The following is a 20,579-nucleotide window of genomic DNA, read 5'->3' as shown; positions in this document are numbered from 1 at the left end:
TCAGCTCTCTGACTCGTTGAGTTGCTGACTCAGTTACAATCAGCTCTCTGCCTCGTTGAGTTGCTGACTCAGTTACAATCAGCTCTCTGCCTCATTGAGTTGCTGACTCAGTTACAATCAGCTCTCTACCTCATTGAGTTGCTGACTCAGTTACAATCAGCTCTCTGCCTCAGTTACAATCAGCTCTCTGACTCATTGAGTTGCTGACTCAGTTACAATCAGCTCTCTGCCTCATTGAGTTGCTGACTCAGTTACAATCAGCTCTCTGCCTCAGTTACAATCAGCTCTCTGACTCATTGAGTTGCTGACTCAGTTACAATCAGCTCTCTGACTCATTGAGTTGCTGACTCAGTTACAATCAGCTCTCTGCCTCATTGAGTTGCTGACTCAGTTACAATCAGCTCTCTGCCTCATTGAGTTGCTATCTCAGTTACAATCAGCTCTCTGACTCAGTTACAATCAGCTCTCTGCCTCATTGAGTTGCTGACTCAGTTACAATCAGCTCTCTGACTCAGTTACAATCAGCTCTCTGACTAACAATTTCAGCGGCCAGTGTTGTCAGCAGGGTGTGGAGTCTTACTGTCCAAACAAAAACTAGGAAATAATTAAACTGACTAACGACGTACGTAAACATGATTTATTGCTATCCATACAAACTGAATATTAAATGAATGTGATGAAAACAAAGAGCAGAAACGTGACATAGTTTAGTTATTACAGAAGTTATCATATTTACAGTCCAATGACAGCTGCTGTCATGACATAACTATAGTCATGTCCTCCTCTTCCTCCTCCTCCTCCTCTTCATCATCCTCATCGAAGTACTTCTCCTCTGCATCTCTGTTGACGATGTCCAGGTTGTCGTAGTCGGGGTTCCCATCCACTTCACTGCAACACACACAGCTAGTAAAGTAGTGTGAGATCAGTCTGTCCACTGCAACACACACAGCTAGTAAAGTAGTGTGAGATCAGTCTGTCCACTGCAACACACACAGCTGGTAAGTAGTGTGAGATCAGTCTGTCCACTGTAACACACAGCTAGTAAAGTAGTGTGAGTTCAGTCTGTCCACTGTAACACACACAGCTAGTAAAGTAGTGTGAGATCAGTCTGTCCACTGCAACACACAGCTAGTAAAGTAGTGTGAGATCAGTCTGACCACTGCAACACACACAGCTAGTAAAGTAGTGTGAGATCAGTCTGTCCACTGCAACACACAGCTAGTAAAGTAGTGTGAGATCAGTCTGTCCACTGCAACACACACAGCTAGTAAAGTAGTGTGAGATCAGTCTGTCCACTGCAACACACACAGCTAGTAAAGTAGTGTGAGATCAGTCTGTCCACTGTAACACACACAGCTAGTAAAGTAGTGTGAGTTCAGTCTGTCCACTGTAACACACACAGCTAGTAAAGTAGTGTGAGATCAGTCTGTCCACTGTAACACACACAGCTAGTAAAGTAGTGAGATCAGTCTGTCCACTGCAACACACACAGCTGGTAAAGTAGTGTGAGTTCAGTCTGTCCACTTCACTGTAACACACACAGCTAGTAAAGTAGTGTGAGTTCAGTCTGTCCACTGTAACACACACAGCTAGTAAAGTAGTGTGAGATCAGTCTGTCCACTGCAACACACACAGCTAGTAAAGTAGTGTGAGTTCAGTCTGTCCACTGCAACACACACAGCTAGTAAAGTAGTGTGAGATCAGTCTGTCCACTGCAACACACACAGCTAGTAAAGTCGTGTGAGATCAGTCTGTCCACTGTAACACACACAGCTAGTAAAGTAGTGTGAGATCAGTCTGTCCACTGTAACACACACAGCTAGTAAAGTAGTGTGAGATCAGTCTGTCCACTGCAACACACAGCTAGTAAAGTAGTGTGAGATCAGTCTGTCCACTGCAACACACACAGCTAGTAAAGTAGTGTGAGATCAGTCTGTCCACTGCAACACACACAGCTAGTAAAGTAGTGTGAGTTCAGTCTGTCCACTGTAACACACACAGCTAGTAAAGTAGTGTGAGATCAGTCTGTCCACTGCAACACACACAGCTAGTAAAGTAGTGTGAGATCAGTCTGTCCACTGCAACAAACACAGCTAGTAAAGTAGTGTGAGTTCAGTCTGTCCACTGCAACACACACAGCTAGTAAAGTAGTGTGAGTTAAGTCTGTCCACTTCACTGCAACACACACAGCTAGTAAAGTAGTGTGAGTTCAGTCTGTCCACTGTAACACACACAGCTAGTAAAGTAGTGTGAGTTCAGTCTGTCCACTGTAACACACACAGCTAGTAAAGTAGTGTGAGATCAGTCTGTCCACTGCAACACACACAGCTAGTAAAGTAGTGTGAGATCAGTCTGTCCACTGCAACACACACAGCTAGTAAAGTAGTGTAAATTCAGTCTGTCCACTGTAACACACACAGCTAGTAAAGTAGTGTGAGATCAGTCTGTCCACTGCAACACACACAGCTAGTAAAGTAGTGTGAGATCAGTCTGTCCACTGCAACACACACAGCTAGTAAAGTAGTGTGAGATCAGTCTGTCCACTGCAACACACACAGCTAGTAAAGTAGTGTGAGATTAGTCTGTCCACTGCAACACACACAGCTAGTAAAGTAGTGTGAGTTCAGTCTGTCCACTGTAACACACACAGCTAGTAAAGTAGTGTGAGATCAGTCTGTTCACTGCAACACACAGCTAGTAAAGTAGTGTGAGATCAGTCTGTCCACTGCAACACACAGCTAGTAAAGTAGTGTGAGATCAGTCTGTCCACTGTAACACACACAGCTAGTAAAGTAGTGTGAGATCAGTCTGTCCACTGTAACACACACAGCTAGTAAAGTAGTGTGAGATCAGTCTGTCCACTGTAACACACACAGCTAGTAAAGTAGTGTGAGATCAGTCTGTTCACTGCAACACACAGCTAGTAAAGTAGTGTGAGATCAGTCTGTCCACTGTAACACACAGCTAGTAAAGTAGTGTGAGTTCAGTCTGTCCACTGTAACACACACAGCTAGTAAAGTAGTGTGAGTTCAGTCTGTCCACTGTAACACACAGCTAGTAAAGTAGTGTGAGTTCAGTCTGTCCACTGTAACACACACAGCTAGTAAAGTAGTGTGAGATCAGTCTGTCCACTGCAACACACACAGCTAGTAAAGTAGTGTGAGATCAGTCTGTCCACTGCAACACACACAGCTAGTAAAGTAGTGTGAGATTAGTCTGTCCACTGCAACACACACAGCTAGTAAAGTAGTGTGAGATCAGTCTGTTCACTGCAACACACAGCTAGTAAAGTAGTGTGAGATCAGTCTGTCCACTGCAACACACAGCTAGTAAAGTAGTGTGAGATCAGTCTGTCCACTGTAACACACACAGCTAGTAAAGTAGTGTGAGATCAGTCTGTCCACTGTAACACACACAGCTAGTAAAGTAGTGTGAGATCAGTCTGTCCACTGTAACACACACAGCTAGTAAAGTAGTGTGAGATCAGTCTGTTCACTGCAACACACAGCTAGTAAAGTAGTGTGAGATCAGTCTGTCCACTGTAACACACAGCTAGTAAAGTAGTGTGAGTTCAGTCTGTCCACTGTAACACACACAGCTAGTAAAGTAGTGTGAGTTCAGTCTGTCCACTGTAACACACAGCTAGTAAAGTAGTGTGAGTTCAGTCTGTCCACTGTAACACACACAGCTAGTAAAGTAGTGTGAGTTCAGTCTGTTCACTGCAACACACAGCTAGTAAAGTAGTGTGAGATCAGTCTGTCCACTGTAACACACAGCTAGTAAAGTAGTGTGAGTTCAGTCTGTCCACTGTAACACACACAGCTAGTAAAGTAGTGTGAGTTCAGTCTGTCCACTTCCCTGCAACACACACAGCTAGTAAAGTAGTGTGAGTTCAGTCTGTCCATTGCAACACACACAGCTAGTAAAGTAGTGTGAGATCAGTCTGTCCACTGCAACACACACAGCTAGTAAAGTAGTGTGAGATCAGTCTGTCCACTGTAACACACACAGCTAGTAAAGTAGTGTGAGATCAGTCTGTCCACTGCAACACACACAGCTAGTAAAGTAGTGTGAGATCAGTCTGTCCACTGCAACACACAGCTAGTAAAGTAGTGTGAGATCAGTCTGTCCACTGCAACACACAGCTAGTAAAGTAGTGTGAGTTCAGTCTGTCCACTGCAACACACACAGCTAGTAAAGTAGTGTGAGTTCAGTCTGTCCACTGCAACACACACAGCTAGTAAAGTAGTGTGAGTTCAGTCTGTCCACTGCAACACACACAGCTAGTAAAGTAGTGTGAGATCAGTCTGTCCACTGCAACACACAGCTAGTAAAGTAGTGTGAGATCAGTCTGTCCACTGCAACACACACAGCTAGTAAAGTAGTGTGAGTTCAGTCTGTCCACTGCAACACACACAGCTAGTAAAGTAGTGTGAGATCAGTCTGTCCACTGTAACACACACAGCTAGTAAAGTAGTGTGAGATCAGTCTGTCCACTGTAACACACACAGCTAGTAAAGTAGTGTGAGTTCAGTCTGTCCACTGTAACACACACAGCTAGTAAAGTAGTGTGAGATCAGTCTGTCCACTGTAACACACACAGCTAGTAAAGTAGTGTGAGATCAGTCTGTCCACTGCAACACACACAGCTAGTAAAGTAGTGTGAGTTCAGTCTGTCCACTGCAACACACACAGCTAGTAAAGTAGTGTGAGATCAGTCTGTCCACTGCAACACACAGCTAGTAAAGTAGTGTGAGATCAGTCTGTCCACTGCAACACACACAGCTAGTAAAGTAGTGTGAGATCAGTCTGTCCACTGCAACACACAGCTAGTAAAGTAGTGTGAGATCAGTCTGTCCACTGCAACACACAGCTAGTAAAGTAGTGTGAGTTCAGTCTGTCCACTGCAACACACACAGCTAGTAAAGTAGTGTGAGTTCAGTCTGTCCACTGCAACACACACAGCTAGTAAAGTAGTGTGAGATCAGTCTGTCCACTGCAACACACAGCTAGTAAAGTAGTGTGAGATCAGTCTGTCCACTGCAACACACACAGCTAGTAAAGTAGTGTGAGTTCAGTCTGTCCACTGCAACACACACAGCTAGTAAAGTAGTGTGAGATCAGTCTGTCCACTGTAACACACACAGCTAGTAAAGTAGTGTGAGATCAGTCTGTCCACTGTAACACACACAGCTAGTAAAGTAGTGTGAGTTCAGTCTGTCCACTGTAACACACACAGCTAGTAAAGTAGTGTGAGATCAGTCTGTCCACTGTAACACACACAGCTAGTAAAGTAGTGTGAGATCAGTCTGTCCACTGCAACACACACAGCTAGTAAAGTAGTGTGAGTTCAGTCTGTCCACTGCAACACACACAGCTAGTAAAGTAGTGTGAGATCAGTCTGTCCACTGCAACACACACAGCTAGTAAAGTAGTGTGAGATCAGTCTGTCCACTGTAACACACACAGCTAGTAAAGTAGTGTGAGATCAGTCTGTCCACTGTAACACACACAGCTAGTAAAGTAGTGTGAGATCAGTCTGTCCACTAACACACACAGCTAGTAAAGTAGTGTGAGATCAGTATGTCCACTGCAACACACACAGCTAGTAAAGTAGTGTGAGATCAGTCTGTCCACTGTAACACACACAGCTAGTAAAGTAGTGTGAGATCAGTCTGTCCACTGTAAAACACACAGCTAGTAAAGTAGTGTGAGATCAGTCTGTCCACTGCAACACACACAGCTAGTAAAGTAGTGTGAGATCAGTCTGTCCACTGTAACACACACAGCTAGTAAAGTAGTGTGAGATCAGTCTGTCCACTGCAACACACACAGCTAGTAAAGTAGTGTGAGTTCAGTCTGTCCACTGTAACACACACAGCTAGTAAAGTAGTGTGAGATCAGTCTGTTCACTGCAACACACAGCTAGTAAAGTAGTGTGAGATCAGTCTGTCCACTGTAACACACAGCTAGTAAAGTAGTGTGAGTTCAGTCTGTCCACTGTAACACACACAGCTAGTAAAGTAGTGTGAGTTCAGTCTGTCCACTTCCCTGCAACACACACAGCTAGTAAAGTAGTGTGAGTTCAGTCTGTCCACTGCAACACACACAGCTAGTAAAGTAGTGTGAGATCAGTCTGTCCACTGCAACACACACAGCTAGTAAAGTAGTGTGAGATCAGTCTGTCCACTGTAACACACACAGCTAGTAAAGTAGTGTGAGATCAGTCTGTCCACTGCAACACACACAGCTAGTAAAGTAGTGTGAGATCAGTCTGTCCACTGCAACACACACAGCTAGTAAAGTAGTGTGAGATCAGTCTGTCCACTGCAACACACAGCTAGTAAAGTAGTGTGAGTTCAGTCTGTCCACTGCAACACACACAGCTAGTAAAGTAGTGTGAGTTCAGTCTGTCCACTGCAACACACACAGCTAGTAAAGTAGTGTGAGATCAGTCTGTCCACTGCAACACACAGCTAGTAAAGTAGTGTGAGATCAGTCTGTCCACTGCAACACACACAGCTAGTAAAGTAGTGTGAGTTCAGTCTGTCCACTGCAACACACACAGCTAGTAAAGTAGTGTGAGATCAGTCTGTCCACTAACACACACAGCTAGTAAAGTAGTGTGAGATCAGTCTGTCCACTGTAACACACACAGCTAGTAAAGTAGTGTGAGTTCAGTCTGTCCACTGTAACACACACAGCTAGTAAAGTAGTGTGAGATCAGTCTGTCCACTGTAACACACACAGCTAGTAAAGTAGTGTGAGATCAGTCTGTCCACTGCAACACACACAGCTAGTAAAGTAGTGTGAGTTCAGTCTGTCCACTGCAACACACACAGCTAGTAAAGTAGTGTGAGATCAGTCTGTCCACTGCAACACACACAGCTAGTAAAGTAGTGTGAGATCAGTCTGTCCACTGTAACACACACAGCTAGTAAAGTAGTGTGAGATCAGTCTGTCCACTAACACACACAGCTAGTAAAGTAGTGTGAGATCAGTCTGTCCACTGCAACACACACAGCTAGTAAAGTAGTGTGAGATCAGTCTGTCCACTGTAACACACACAGCTAGTAAAGTAGTGTGAGATCAGTCTGTCCACTGCAACACACACAGCTAGTAAAGTAGTGTGAGTTCAGTCTGTCCACTGTAACACACACAGCTAGTAAAGTAGTGTGAGATCAGTCTGTTCCCTGCAACACACACAGCTAGTAAAGTAGTGTGAGATCAGTCTGTCCACTGTAACACACACAGCTAGTAAAGTAGTGTGAGATCAGTCTGTCCACTGTAACACACACAGCTAGTAAAGTAGTGTGAGTTCAGTCTGTCCACTGCAACACACACAGCTAGTAAAGTAGTGTGAGATCAGTCTGTGTACTGTAACACACACAGCTAGTAAAGTAGTGTGAGATCAGTCTGTCCACTTCACTGTAACACACACAGCTAGTAAAGTAGTGTGAGATCAGTCTGTCCACTGCAACACACACAGCTAGTAAAGTAGTGTGAGTTCAGTCTGTCCACTGCAACACACACAGCTAGTAAAGTAGTGTGAGTTCAGTCTGTCCACTGCAACACACACAGCTAGTAAAGTAGTGTGAGATCAGTCTGTCCACTGTAACACACACAGCTAGTAAAGTAGTGTGAGATCAGTCTGTGTACTGTAACACACACAGCTAGTAAAGTAGTGTGAGATCAGTCTGTCCACTTCACTGTAACACACACAGCTAGTAAAGTAGTGTGAGATCAGTCTGTCCACTGTAACACACACAGCTAGTAAAGTAGTGTGAGTTCAGTCTGTCCACTGCAACACACACAGCTAGTAAAGTAGTGTGAGATCAGTCTGTCCACTTCACTGCAACACACACAGCTAGTAAAGTAGTGTGAGATCAGTCTGTCCACTGTAACACACACAGCTAGTAAAGTAGTGTGAGTTCAGTCTGTCCACTGCAACACACACAGCTAGTAAAGTAGTGTGAGATCAGTCTGTGTACTGTAACACACACAGCTAGTAAAGTAGTGTGAGATCAGTCTGTCCACTGCAACACACAGCTAGTAAAGTAGTGTGAGATCAGTCTGTCCACTGCAACACACACAGCTAGTAAAGTAGTGTGAGATCAGTCTGTCCACTGTAACACACACAGCTAGTAAAGTAGTGTGAGATCAGTCTGTCCACTGTAACACACACAGCTAGTAAAGTAGTGTAAGATCAGTCTGTCCACTGCAACACACACAGCTAGTAAAGTAGTGTGAGATCAGTCTGTCCACTGCAACACACACAGCTAGTAAAGTAGTGTGAGATCAGTCTGTGTACTGTAACACACACAGCTAGTAAAGTAGTGTGAGATCAGTCTGTCCACTGTAACACACACAGCTAGTAAAGTAGTGTGAGATCAGTCTGTCCACTGTAACACACACAGCTAGTAAAGTAGTGTGAGATCAGTCTGTCCACTGCAACACACACAGCTAGTAAAGTAGTGTGAGTTCAGTCTGTCCACTGCAACACACACAGCTAGTAAAGTAGTGTGAGATCAGTCTGTCCACTGTAACACACACAGCTAGTAAAGTAGTGTGAGATCAGTCTGTGTACTGTAACACACACAGCTAGTAAAGTAGTGTGAGATCAGTCTGTCCACTGTAACACACACAGCTAGTAAAGTAGTGTGAGATCAGTCTGTCCACTGTAACACACACAGCTAGTAAAGTAGTGTGAGATCAGTCTGTGTACTGACCTGTAGTTGGTTCGTCAGTCAACCCTGTTAGTCATTTAGGTAGTCAACCCGGTTCGCCAACCAGTTACCGGTTAGTAATTTGGTTAGTCTACCCAGTTGTTCAGCCAGCCAGCTACTAACCTGTAGTTAAAGTCCTTGTCGTGTCCGTCCAGGAAGCGTTGGTACATCTGAGTGATGAACTCGTCCCTGAGCAGAGCTTTCTCCTGGGGAGTTGGCTCATAGCCTTCTGCCCCCAACCCTCCACCTGGAGACACACACACACACAGTACCGTGAGTCACACAGAGACACACACACAGTACCGTGAGTCACACACACAGTACCGTGAGACACACCCACAGTACCGTGAGACACACACACACCCACAGTACCGTGAGACACACCCACAGTACCGTGAGACACACCCACAGTACCGTGAGACACACCCACAGTACCGTGAGACACACACACACCCACAGTACCGTGAGACACACACACAGTACCGTGAGACACACCCACAGTACCGTGAGACACACACACAGTACCGTGAGACACACACACACCCACAGTACCGTGAGACACACCCACAGTACCGTGAAACACACACACACCCACAGTACCGTGAGACACACACACAGTACCGTGAGACACACACACACCCACAGTACCGTGAGACACACACACAGTACCGTGACACACACACACACACAGTACCGTGAGACACACACACACCCACAGTACCGTGAGACACACACACACCCACAGTACCGTGAGACACACACACAGTACAGTGAGACACACACACACACACACACACACAGTACCGTGAGACACATAGAGACACACACACTCTTAGCCAACTGTAGTGAATCACCTTCGCTGCAGACTACCTCCTCAAACTGTTAGTCAACTGTAGTGAATCACTTACCTTCGCTGCAGACTACCTCCTCAAACTGTTAGTCAACTGTAGTGAATCACTTACCTTCGCTCCAGACTACCTCCTCAAACTGTTAGTCAACTGTAGAGAATCACTTACCTTCGCTGCAGACTACCTTCTCAAACTGTTAGTCAACTGTAGAGAATCACTTACCTTCGCTGCAGACTACCTTCTCAAACTGTTAGCGAACTGTAGTGAATCACTTACCTTCGCTGCAGACTACCTTCTCAAACTGTTAGTCAACTGTAGTGAATCACTTACCTTCGCTGCAGACTACCTTCTCAAACTGTTAGCGAACTGTAGTGAATCACTTACCTTCGCTGCAGACTACCTTCTCAAACTGTTAGTCAACTGTAGTGAATCACTTACCTTCGCTGCAGACTACCTTCTCAAACTGTTAGTCAACTGTAGTGAATCACTTACCTTCGCTGCAGACTACCTCCTCAAACTGTTAGTCAACTGTAGTGAATCACTTACCTTCGCTCCAGACTACCTCCTCAAACTGTTAGTCAACTGTAGAGAATCACTTACCTTCGCTGCAGACTACCTCCTCAAACTGTTAGTCAACTGTAGTGAATCACTTACCTTCGCTCCAGACTACCTCCTCAAACTGTTAGTCAACTGTAGAGAATCACTTACCTTCGCTGCAGACTACCTTCTCAAACTGTTAGTCAACTGTAGAGAATCACTTACCTTCGCTGCAGACTACCTTCTCAAACTGTTAGTCAACTGTAGTGAATCACTTACCTTCGCTGCAGACTACCTTCTCAAACTGTTAGCGAACTGTAGTGAATCACTTACCTTCGCTGCAGACTACCTCCTCAAACTGTTAGTCAACTGTAGAGAATCACTTACCTTCGCTGCAGACTACCTCCTCAAACTGTTAGTCAACTGTAGTGAATCACTTACCTTCGCTGCAGACTACCTTCTCAAACTGTTAGTCAACTGTAGTGAATCACTTACCTTCGCTGCAGACTACCTCCTCAAACTGTTAGTCAACTGTAGTGAATCACTTACCTTCGCTCCAGACTACCTCCTCAAACTGTTAGTCAACTGTAGAGAATCACTTACCTTCGCTGCAGACTACCTTCTCAAACTGTTAGTCAACTGTAGAGAATCACTTACCTTCGCTGCAGACTACCTTCTCAAACTGTTAGTCAACTGTAGTGAATCACTTACCTTCGCTGCAGACTACCTTCTCAAACTGTTAGCCAACTGTAGAGAATCACTTACCTTCGCTGCAGACTACCTCCTCAAACTGTTAGCGAACTGTAGTGAATCACTTACCTTCGCTGCAGACTACCTTCTCAAACTGTTAGCGAACTGTAGTGAATCACTTACCTTCGCTGCAGACTACCTCCTCAAACTGTTAGTCAACTGTAGTGAATCACTTACCTTCGCTGCAGACTACCTTCTCAAACTGTTAGTCAACTGTAGTGAATCACTTACCTTCGCTGCAGACTACCTTCTCAAACTGTTAGCCAACTGTAGAGAATCACTTACCTTCGCTGCAGACTACCTCCTCAAACTGTTAGTCAACTGTAGAGAATCACTTATCTTCGCTGCAGACTACCTTCTCAAACTGTTAGTCAACTGTAGAGAATCACTTACCTTCGCTGCAGACTACCTCCTCAAACTGTTAGCCAACTGTAGTGAATGTTGGCAAACTATTTCCCTTGTTGAAGGCACGTCTGGTGATGCTGTGTGTCTTACCCTCCCCCTCCTCCTCCTCCTCCAGTGCGTTCTCCTCCCTGTCCTGCTCCTCCTGCAGCCGGCTCTGGATCAGTCTCTCCTGGTAGGAGCTGAGGAGGAGGTCGGCCAGTCCCCCCTCTGCTCCCCCCGGCCCCCGCTCCTCCACTGCACCTCCCTGCATGGCCTCCAGGGAGCGATGTAGCAGCTCCTCCTCAGTCAGGTATTGGCCGATGTATTGCTCATACAGTAGGGGCTCCCGGGTTCTCATCTGGTCCTCACTGAAGTACTGGCCCTCTGGGGGGGTTAGAGACATGTTGAGGTACTGGCCCTCTGGGGGGGTTAGAGACATGTTGAAATACTGGCCCTCTGGGGGGGTTAGAGACATGTTGAGGTACTGGCCCTCTGGGGGGTGGGGGGGGGGGGGAAGTACTGGTCCTCTGGGGGGGTTAGAGACATGTTGAGGTACTGGCCCTCTGGGGGGTGGGGGGGGGGGTTAGAGACATGTTGAAGTACTGGCCCTCTGGGGGGGTTAGAGACATGTTGAAGTACTGGCCCCCTGGGGGGGGTTAGAGACATGTTGAAGTACTGGCCCTCTGGGGGGGTTAGAGACATGTTGAAGTACTGGCCCTCTGGGGGGGTTAGAGACATGTTGAAGTACTGGTCCTCTGGGGGGGTTAGAGACATGTTGAAGTACTGGCCCTCTGGGGGGGTTAGAGACATGTTGAAGTACTGGCCCTCTGGGGGGGTTAGAGACATGATGAAGTACTGGCCCTCTGGGGGGGTTAGAGACATGTTGAAGTACTGGCCCCCTGGGGGGGGTTAGAGACATGTTGAAGTACTGGCCCTCTGGGGGGTGGGGGGGGAGGGGGTTAGAGACATGTTGAAGTACTGGCCCTCTGGGGGGTTAGAGACATGTTGAAGTACTGGCCCTCTGGGGGGTTAGAGACATGTTGAAGTACTGGCCCTCTGGGGGGGTTAGAGACATGTTGAAGTACTGGCCCTCTGGGGGGGTTAGAGACATGATGAAGTACTGGCCCTCTGGGGGGGTTAGAGACATGTTGTAGTACTGGCCCTCTGGGGGGGTTAGAGACATGTTGAAGTACTGGCCCTCTGGGGGGGTTAGAGACATGTTAAAGTACTGGCCCTCTGGGGGGGTTAGAGACATGTTAAAGTACTGGCCCTCTGGGGGGGTTAGAGACATGTTAAAGTACTGGCCCTCTGGGGGGGTTAGAGACATGTTAAAGTACTGGCCCTCTGGGGGGGTTAGAGACATGTTGAAGTACTGGCCCTCTGGGGGGGTTAGAGACATTTTAAAGTACTGGCCCTCTGGGGGGGGGGGGGGGGGGTTAGAGACATGTTAAAGTACTGGCCCTCTGGGGGGGTTAGAGACATGTTAAAGTACTGGCCCTCTGGGGGGGTTAGAGACATGTTGAAGTACTGGTCCTCTGGGGGGGTTAGATACATGTTGAAGTACTGGTCCTCTGGGGGGGTTAGATACATGTTGAAGTACTGGCCCTCTGGGGGGGGGGGGGGGGTTAGAGACATGTTGAAGTACTGGTCCTCTGGGGGGGTTAGAGACATGTTGAAGTACTGGCCCTCTGGGGGGGTTAGAGACATGTTGAAGTACTGGTCCTCTGGGGGGGGGGGGGGGGGGGTTAGAGACATGTTGAAGTACTGGCCCTCTGGGGGGGGGGGGGGGTTAGAGACATGTTGAAGTACTGGCCCTCTGGGGGGGTTAGAGACATGTTGAAGTACTGGTCCTCTGGGGGGGTTAGAGACATGTTGAAGTACTGGTCCTCTGGGGGGGTTAGAGACATGTTAAAGTACTGGCCCTCTGGGGGGGGGTTAGAGACATGTTGAAGTACTGGTCCTCTGGGGGGGGGGGGGGGTTAGAGACATGTTGAAGTACTGGCCCTCTGGGGGGGTTAGAGACATGTTGAAGTACTGGTCCTCTGGGGGGGTTAGAGACATGTTGAAGTACTGGTCCTCTGGGGGGGTTAGAGACATGTTGAAGTACTGGCCCTTCTGGGGGGGGGGGGTTAGAGACATGTTGAAGTACTGGCCCTCTGGGGGGGGGGGGGGGGGGTTAGAGACATGTTGAAGTACTGGCCCCCTGGGGGGGGTTAGAGACATGTTGAAGTACTGGCCCTCTGGGGGGGGGGGGGGGGGTTAGAGACATGTTGAAGTACTGGCCCTCTGGGGGGGTTAGAAACATGTTGAAGTACTGGCCCTCTGGGGGGGTTAGAGACATGTTGAAGTACTGGTCCTCTGGGGGGGGGGGGGGTTAGAGACATGTTGAAGTACTGGCCCTCTGGGGGGGTTAGAGACATGTTGAAGTACTGGTCCTCTGGGGGGGTTAGAGACATGTTGAAGTACTGGTCCTCTGGGGGGGGGGGTTAGAGACATGTTGAAGTACTGGCCCTCTGGGGGGGGGGGGGTTAGAGACATGTTGAAGTACTGGTCCTCTGGGGGGGTTAGAGACATGATGAAGTACTGGCCCTCTGGGGGGGTTAGAGACATGTTGAAGTACTGGTCCTCTGGGGGGGGGGTTAGAGACATGTTGAAGTACTGGCCCTCTGGGGGGGGGGGGGTTAGAGACATGTTGAAGTACTGGTCCTCTGGGGGGGTTAGAGACATGATGAAGTACTGGCCCTCTGGGGGGGTTAGAGACATGTTGAAGTACTGGCCCTCTGGGGGGGTTAGAGACATGTTGAAGTACTGGTCCTCTGGGGGGGGGGTTAGAGACATGTTGAAGTACTGGCCCTCTGGGGGGGGGGGGTTAGAGACATGTTGAAGTACTGGTCCTCTGGGGGGGTTAGAGACATGATGAAGTACTGGCCCTCTGGGGGGGTTAGAGACATGTTGAAGTACTGGCCCTCTGGGGGGGTTAGAGACATGTTGAAGTACTGGTCCTCTGGGGGGGTTAGAGACATGTTAAAGTACTGGTCCTCTGGGGGGGTTAGAGACATGTTGAAGTACTGGTCCTCTGGGGGGGGGGGGTTAGAGACATGTTGAAGTACTGGTCCTCTGGGGGGGTTAGAGACATGTTGAAGTACTGGCCCTCTGGGGGGGTTAGAGACATGTTGAAGTACTGGCCCTCTGGGGGGGTTTAGAGACATGTTGAAGTACTGGTCCTCTGGGGGGCTTAGAGACATGTTGAAGTACTGGCCCTCTGGGGGGGTTAGAGACATGTTGAAGTACTGGCCCTCTGGGGGGGTTAGAGACATGTTGAAGTACTGGCCCTCTGGGGGGGTTAGAGACATGTTGAAGTACTGGCCCTCTGGGGGGGTTAGAGACATGTTGAAGTACTGGCCCTCTGGAGGGGTTAGAGACATGTTGAAGTACTGGTCCTCTGGGGGGATTAGAGACATGTTGAAGTACTGGCCCTCTGGGGGGGTTAGAGACATGTTGAAGTACTGGTCCTCTGGGGGGGTTAGAGACATGTTGAAGTTCTGGTCCTCTGGGGGGGTTAGAGACATGTTGAAGTACTGGTCCTCTGGGGGGGTTAGAGACATGTTGAAGTACTGGCCCTCTGGGGGGGTTAGAGACATGTTGAAGTACTGGCCCTCTGGGGGGGTTAGAGACATGTTGAAGTACTAGCCCTCTGGGGGGGTTAGAGACATGTTGAAGTACTGGCCCTCTGGGGGGGGGGGGGGGGGGTTAGAGACATGTTGAAGTACTGGCCCTCTGGGGGGGGGGGGGGGTTAGAGACATGTTGAAGTACTGGCCCTCTGGGGGGGGGGGGGGGGTTAGAGACATGTTGAAGTACTGGCCCTCTGGGGGGGTTAGAGACATGTTGAAGTACTAGCCCTCTGGGGGGGTTAGAGACATGTTGAAGTACTGGCCCTCTGGGGGGGGGGGGGGGGGGTTAGAGACATGTTGAAGTACTGGCCCTCTGGGGGGGGGGGGGGTTAGAGACATGTTGAAGTACTGGCCCTCTGGGGGCGGGGGGTTAGAGACATGTTGAAGTACTGGCCCTCTGGGGGGGTTAGAGACATGTTGAAGTACTGGCCCTCTGGGGGGGTTAGAGACATGTTGAAGTACTGGCCCTCTGGGGGGGTTAGAGACATGTTGAAGTACTGGCCCTCTGGAGGGGTTAGAGACATGTTGAAGTACTGGCCCTCTGGGGGGGTTAGAGACATGTTGAAGTACTGGCCCTCTGGGGGGGTTAGAGACATGTTGAAGTACTGGCCCTCTGGAGGGGTTAGAGACATGTTGAAGTACTGGCCCTCTGGGGGGGTTAGAGACATGTTGAAGTACTGGCCCTCTGGGGGGGTTAGAGACATGTTGAAGTACTGGCCCTCTGGGGGGGGGGGGTTAGAGACATGATGAAGTACTGTCCCTCTGGGGGGGGGGTTAGAGACATGTTGAAGTACTGGCCCTCTGGGGGGGGGGGGGGGGGTTAGAGACATGTTGAAGTACTGGCCCTCTGGGGGGGTTAGAGACATGTTGAAGTACTGGTCCTCTGGGGGGGTTAGAGACATGTTGAAGTACTGGCCCTCTGGAGGGGTTAGAGACATGTTGAAGTACTGGCCCTCTGGGGGGGTTAGAGACATGTTGAAGTACTGGCCCTCTGGGGGGGTTAGAGACATGTTGAAGTACTGGCCCTCGGGGGGGGGGGGTTAGAGACATGATGAAGTACTGGCCCTCTGGGGGGGGGGGTTAGAGACATGTTGAAATACTGGCCCTCTGGGGGGGGGGGGTTAGAGACATGTTGAAGTACTGGCCCTCTGGGGGGGGGGGGGTTAGAGACATGTTGAAGTACTGGCCCTCTGGGGGGGGGGGGTTAGAGACATGTTGAAGTACTGGCCCTCTGGGGGGGGGGTTAGAGACATGTTGAAGTACTGGTCCTCTGGGGGGGGGGGGTTAGAGACATGTTGAAGTACTGGTCCTCTGGGGGGGGGGGGGTTAGAGACATGTTGAAGTACTGGCCCTCTGGGGGGGGGGGGGTTAGAGACTTGTTGAAGTACTGGCCCTCTGGGGGGGGGGGGGTTAGAGACATGTTGAAGTACTGGCCCTCTGGGGGGGGGGGGTTAGAGACATGTTGAAGTACTGGTCCTCTGGGGGGGTTAGAGACATGTTGAAGTACTGGCCCTCTGGGGGGGTTAGAGACATGTTGAAGTACTGGTCCTCTGGGGGGGGGGTTAGAGACATGTTGAAGTACTGGTCCTCTGGGGGGGTTAGAGACATGTTGAAGTACTGGTCCTCTGGGGGGGTTAGAGACATGTTGAAGTACTGGCCCTCTGGGGGGGTTAGAGACATGTTGAAGTACTGGTCCTCTGGGGGGGTTAGAGACATGTTGAAGTACTGGCCCTCTGGGGGGGTTAGAGACATGTTGAAGTACTGGCCCTCTGGGGGGGTTAGAGACATGTTGAAGTACTGGCCCTCTGGGGGGGTTAGAGACATGTTGAAGTACTGGTCCTCTGGGGGGGTTAGAGACATGTTAAAGTACTGGCCCTCTGGGGGGGTTAGAGACATGTTGAAGTACTGGTCCTCTGGGGGGGTTAGAGACATGTTGAAGTACTGGTCCTCTGGGGGGGGGGGGTTAGAGACATGTTGAAGTACTGGCCCTCTGGGGGGGGGGGGGGTTAGAGACATGTTGAAGTACTGGCCCTCTGGGGGGGTTAGAGACATGTTGAAGTACTGGTCCTCTGGGGGGGTTAGAGACATGTTGAAGTACTGGCCCTCTGGGGGGGGGGGTTAGAGACATGTTGAAGTACTGGTCCTCTGGGGGGGGGGGTTAGAGACATGTTGAAGTACTGGCCCTCTGGGGGGGGGGGGGGGTTAGAGACATGTTAAAGTACTGGCCCTCTGGGGGGGGGGTTAGAGACATGTTGTAGTACTGGCCCTCTGGGGGGGTTAGAGACATGTTGAAGTACTGGTCCTCTGGGGGGGTTAGAGACATGTTGTAGTACTGGTCCTCTGGGGGGGAGGTTAGAGACATGTTGAAGTACTGGTCCTCTGGGGGGGTTAAAGACATGTTGAAGTACTGGCCCTCTGGGGGGGGGGGGGATTAGAGACATGTTGAAGTACTGGCCCTCTGGGGGGTTAGAGACATGTTGAAGTACTGGTCCTCTGGGGGGGTTAGAGACATGTTGAAGTACTGGCCCTCTGGGGGGGTTAGAGACATGTTGAAGTACTGGTCCTCTGGGGGGGTTAGAGACATGTTGAAGTACTGGCCCTCTGGGGGGGTTAGAGACATGTTGAAGTACTGGCCCTCTGGGGGGGGGGGGGGGGGGGTTAGAGACATGTTGAAGTACTGGCCCTCTGGGGGGGTTAGAGACATGTTGAAGTACTGGCCCTCTGGGGGGGTTAGAGACATGTTGAAGTACTGGCCCTCTGGGGGGGTTAGAGACATGTTGAAGTACTGGTCCTCTGGGGGGGTTAGAGACATGTTGAAGTACTGGCCCTCTGGGGGGGTTAGAGACATGTTGAAGTACTGGTCCTCTGGGGGGGGGGATTAGAGACATGTTGAAGTACTGGTCCTCTGGGGGGGGGGATTAGAGACATGTTGAAGTACTGGCCCTCTGGGGGGGTTAGAGACATGTTGAAGTACTGGCCCTCTGGGGGGGGGGTTAGAGACATGTTGAAGTACTGGCCCTCTGGGGGGGGGGTTAGAGACATGTTGAAGTACTGGCCCTCTGGGGGGGGGGTTAGAGACATGTTGAAGTACTGGCCCTCTGGGGGGGTTAGAGACATGTTGAAGTACTGGCCCTCTGGGGGGGTTAGAGACATGTTGAAGTACTGGCCCTCTGGGGGGGTTAGAGACATGTTGAAGTACTGGCCCTCTGGGGGGGTTAGAGACATGTTGAAGTACTGGCCCTCTGGGGGGGTTAGAGACATGTTGAAGTACTGGTCCTCTGGGGGGGTTAGAGACATGTTGAAGTACTGGTCCTCTGGGGGGGGGGATTAGAGACATGTTGAAGTACTGGTCCTCTGGGGGGGGGGATTAGAGACATGTTGAAGTACTGGTCCTCTGGGGGGGGGGATTAGAGACATGTTGAAGTACTGGTCCTCTGGGGGGGGGGATTAGAGACATGTTGAAGTACTGGCCCTCTGGGGGGGTTAGAGACATGTTGAAGTACTGGCCCTCTGGGGGGGGGGTTAGAGACATGTTGAAGTACTGGCCCTCTGGGGGGGTTAGAGACATGTTGAAGTACTGGCCCTCTGGGGGGGTTAGAGACATGTTGAAGTACTGGCCCTCTGGGGGGGTTAGAGACATGTTGAAGTACTGGCCCTCTGGGGGGGTTAGAGACATGTTGAAGTACTGGCCCTCTGGGGGGGTTAGAGACATGTTGAAGTACTGGCCCTCTGGGGGGGTTAGAGACATGTTGAAGTACTGGCCCTCTGGGGGGGTTAGAGACATGTTGAAGTACTGGCCCTCTGGGGGGGTTAGAGACATGTTGAAGTACTGGCCCTCTGGGGGGGTTAGAGACATGTTGAAGTACTGGCCCTCTGGGGGGGTTAGAGACATGTTGAAGTACTGGTCCTCTGGGGGGGTTAGAGACATGTTGAAGTACTGGCCCTCTGGGGGGGTTAGAGACATGTTGAAGTACTGGCCCTCTGGGGGGGGGGGGTTAGAGACATGTTGAAGTACTGGCCCTCTGGGGGGGGGGGGTTAGAGACATGTTGAAGTACTGGCCCTCTGGGGGGGGGGGGGGTTAGAGACATGTTGAAGTACTGGCCCTCTGGGGGGGTTAGAGACATGTTGAAGTACTGGCCCTCTGGGGGGGTTAGAGACATGTTGAAGTACTGGCCCTCTGGGGGGTTTAGAGACATGTTGAAGTACTGGCCCTCTGGGGGGGTTAGAGACATGTTGAAGTACTGGCCCTCTGGGGGGGGGGGTTAGAGACATGTTGAAGTACTGGCCCTCTGGGGGGGTTAGAGACATGTTGAAGTACTGGCCCTCTGGGGGGGTTAGAGACATGTTGAAGTACTGGCCCTCTGGGGGGGTTAGAGACATGTTGAAGTACTGGCCCTCTGGGGGGAGGGGGGGGTTAGAGACATGTTGAAGTACTGGCCCTCTGGGGGGGTTAGAGACATGTTGAAGTACTGGCCCTCTGGGGGGGTTAGAGACATGTTGAAGTACTGGCCCTCTGGGGGGGTTAGAGACATGTTGAAGTACTGGCCCTCTGGGGGGGTTAGAGACATGTTGAAGTACTGGCCCTCTGGGGGGGTTAGAGACATGTTGAAGTACTGGCCCTCTGGGGGGGTTAGAGACATGTTGAAGTACTGGCCCTCTGGGGGGGTTAGAGACATGTTGAAGTACTGGTCCTCTGGGGGGGTTAGAGACATGTTGAAGTACTGGCCCTCTGGGGGGGTTAGAGACATGTTGAAGTACTGGCCCTCTGGGGGGGTTAGAGACATGTTGAAGTACTGGCCCTCTGGGGGGGGGGTTAGAGACATGTTGAAGTACTGGCCCTCTGGGGGGGTTAGAGACATGTTGAAGTACTGGCCCTCTGGGGGGGTTAGAGACATGTTGAAGTACTGGCCCTCTGGGGGGGTTAGAGACATGTTGAAGTACTGGCCCTCTGGGGGGGTTAGAGACATGTTGAAGTACTGGCCCTCTGGGGGGGTTAGAGACATGTTGAAGTACTGGCCCTCTGGGGGGGTTAGAGACATGTTGAAGTACTGGCCCTCTGGGGGGGTTAGAGACATGTTGAAGTACTGGTCCTCTGGGGGGGTTAGAGACATGTTGAAGTACTGGCCCTCTGGGGGGGTTAGAGACATGTTGAAGTACTGGCCCTCTGGGGGGGTTAGAGACATGTTGAAGTACTGGCCCTCTGGGGGGGGGGGGGTTAGAGACATGTTGAAGTACTGGCCCTCTGGGGGGGGGGGGGGGTTAGAGACATGTTGAAGTACTGGCCCTCTGGGGGGGTTAGAGACATGTTGAAGTACTGGCCCTCTGGGGGGTTTAGAGACATGTTGAAGTACTGGCCCTCTGGGGGGGTTAGAGACATGTTGAAGTACTGGCCCTCTGGGGGGGGGGGTTAGAGACATGTTGAAGTACTGGCCCTCTGGGGGGGGGGTTAGAGACATGTTGAAGTACTGGCCCTCTGGGGGGGGGGGTTAGAGACATGTTGAAGTACTGGCCCTCTGGGGGGGTTAGAGACATGTTGAAGTACTGGCCCTCTGGGGGGGTTAGAGACATGTTGAAGTACTGGCCCTCTGGGGGGGTTAGAGACATGTTGAAGTACTGGCCCTCTGGGGGGGTTAGAGACATGTTGAAGTACTAGCCCTCTGG

At 50.3% G+C, this 20,579-nt stretch overlaps 1 protein-coding gene across 2 annotated transcripts in view; it reads right to left on the bottom strand.

The window, feature by feature from the left end:
* Positions 1-20,579, bottom strand: part of ccdc97 (coiled-coil domain containing 97) — a 52,295-nt gene that overhangs the window by 4,321 nt on the left and 27,395 nt on the right. Inside the window, exons 4-6 of one of the 2 annotated variants that reach the window (XM_071390468.1) lie at positions 11,333-11,629; positions 8,850-8,967; positions 737-888 (exon numbers count right to left, since the gene is read on the bottom strand). In XM_071390468.1, the coding sequence (XP_071246569.1) occupies positions 756-888; positions 8,850-8,967; positions 11,333-11,629 (548 nt within the window). In that variant the 3' untranslated portion in view covers positions 737-755. Of the gene's footprint in view, positions 1-736; positions 904-8,849; positions 11,630-20,579 lie in introns of both variants that reach the window. The other variant, XR_011673629.1, reaches the window with a different exon arrangement.

Source organism: Salvelinus alpinus, chromosome 1, assembly GCF_045679555.1.
Source record: "Salvelinus alpinus chromosome 1, SLU_Salpinus.1, whole genome shotgun sequence".
Classification (NCBI taxonomy): Eukaryota; Metazoa; Chordata; class Actinopteri; order Salmoniformes; family Salmonidae; genus Salvelinus; species Salvelinus alpinus.
Note: the sequence above shows the minus strand (reverse complement) of the source record. Positions and strands in the feature narration are given on the sequence as shown.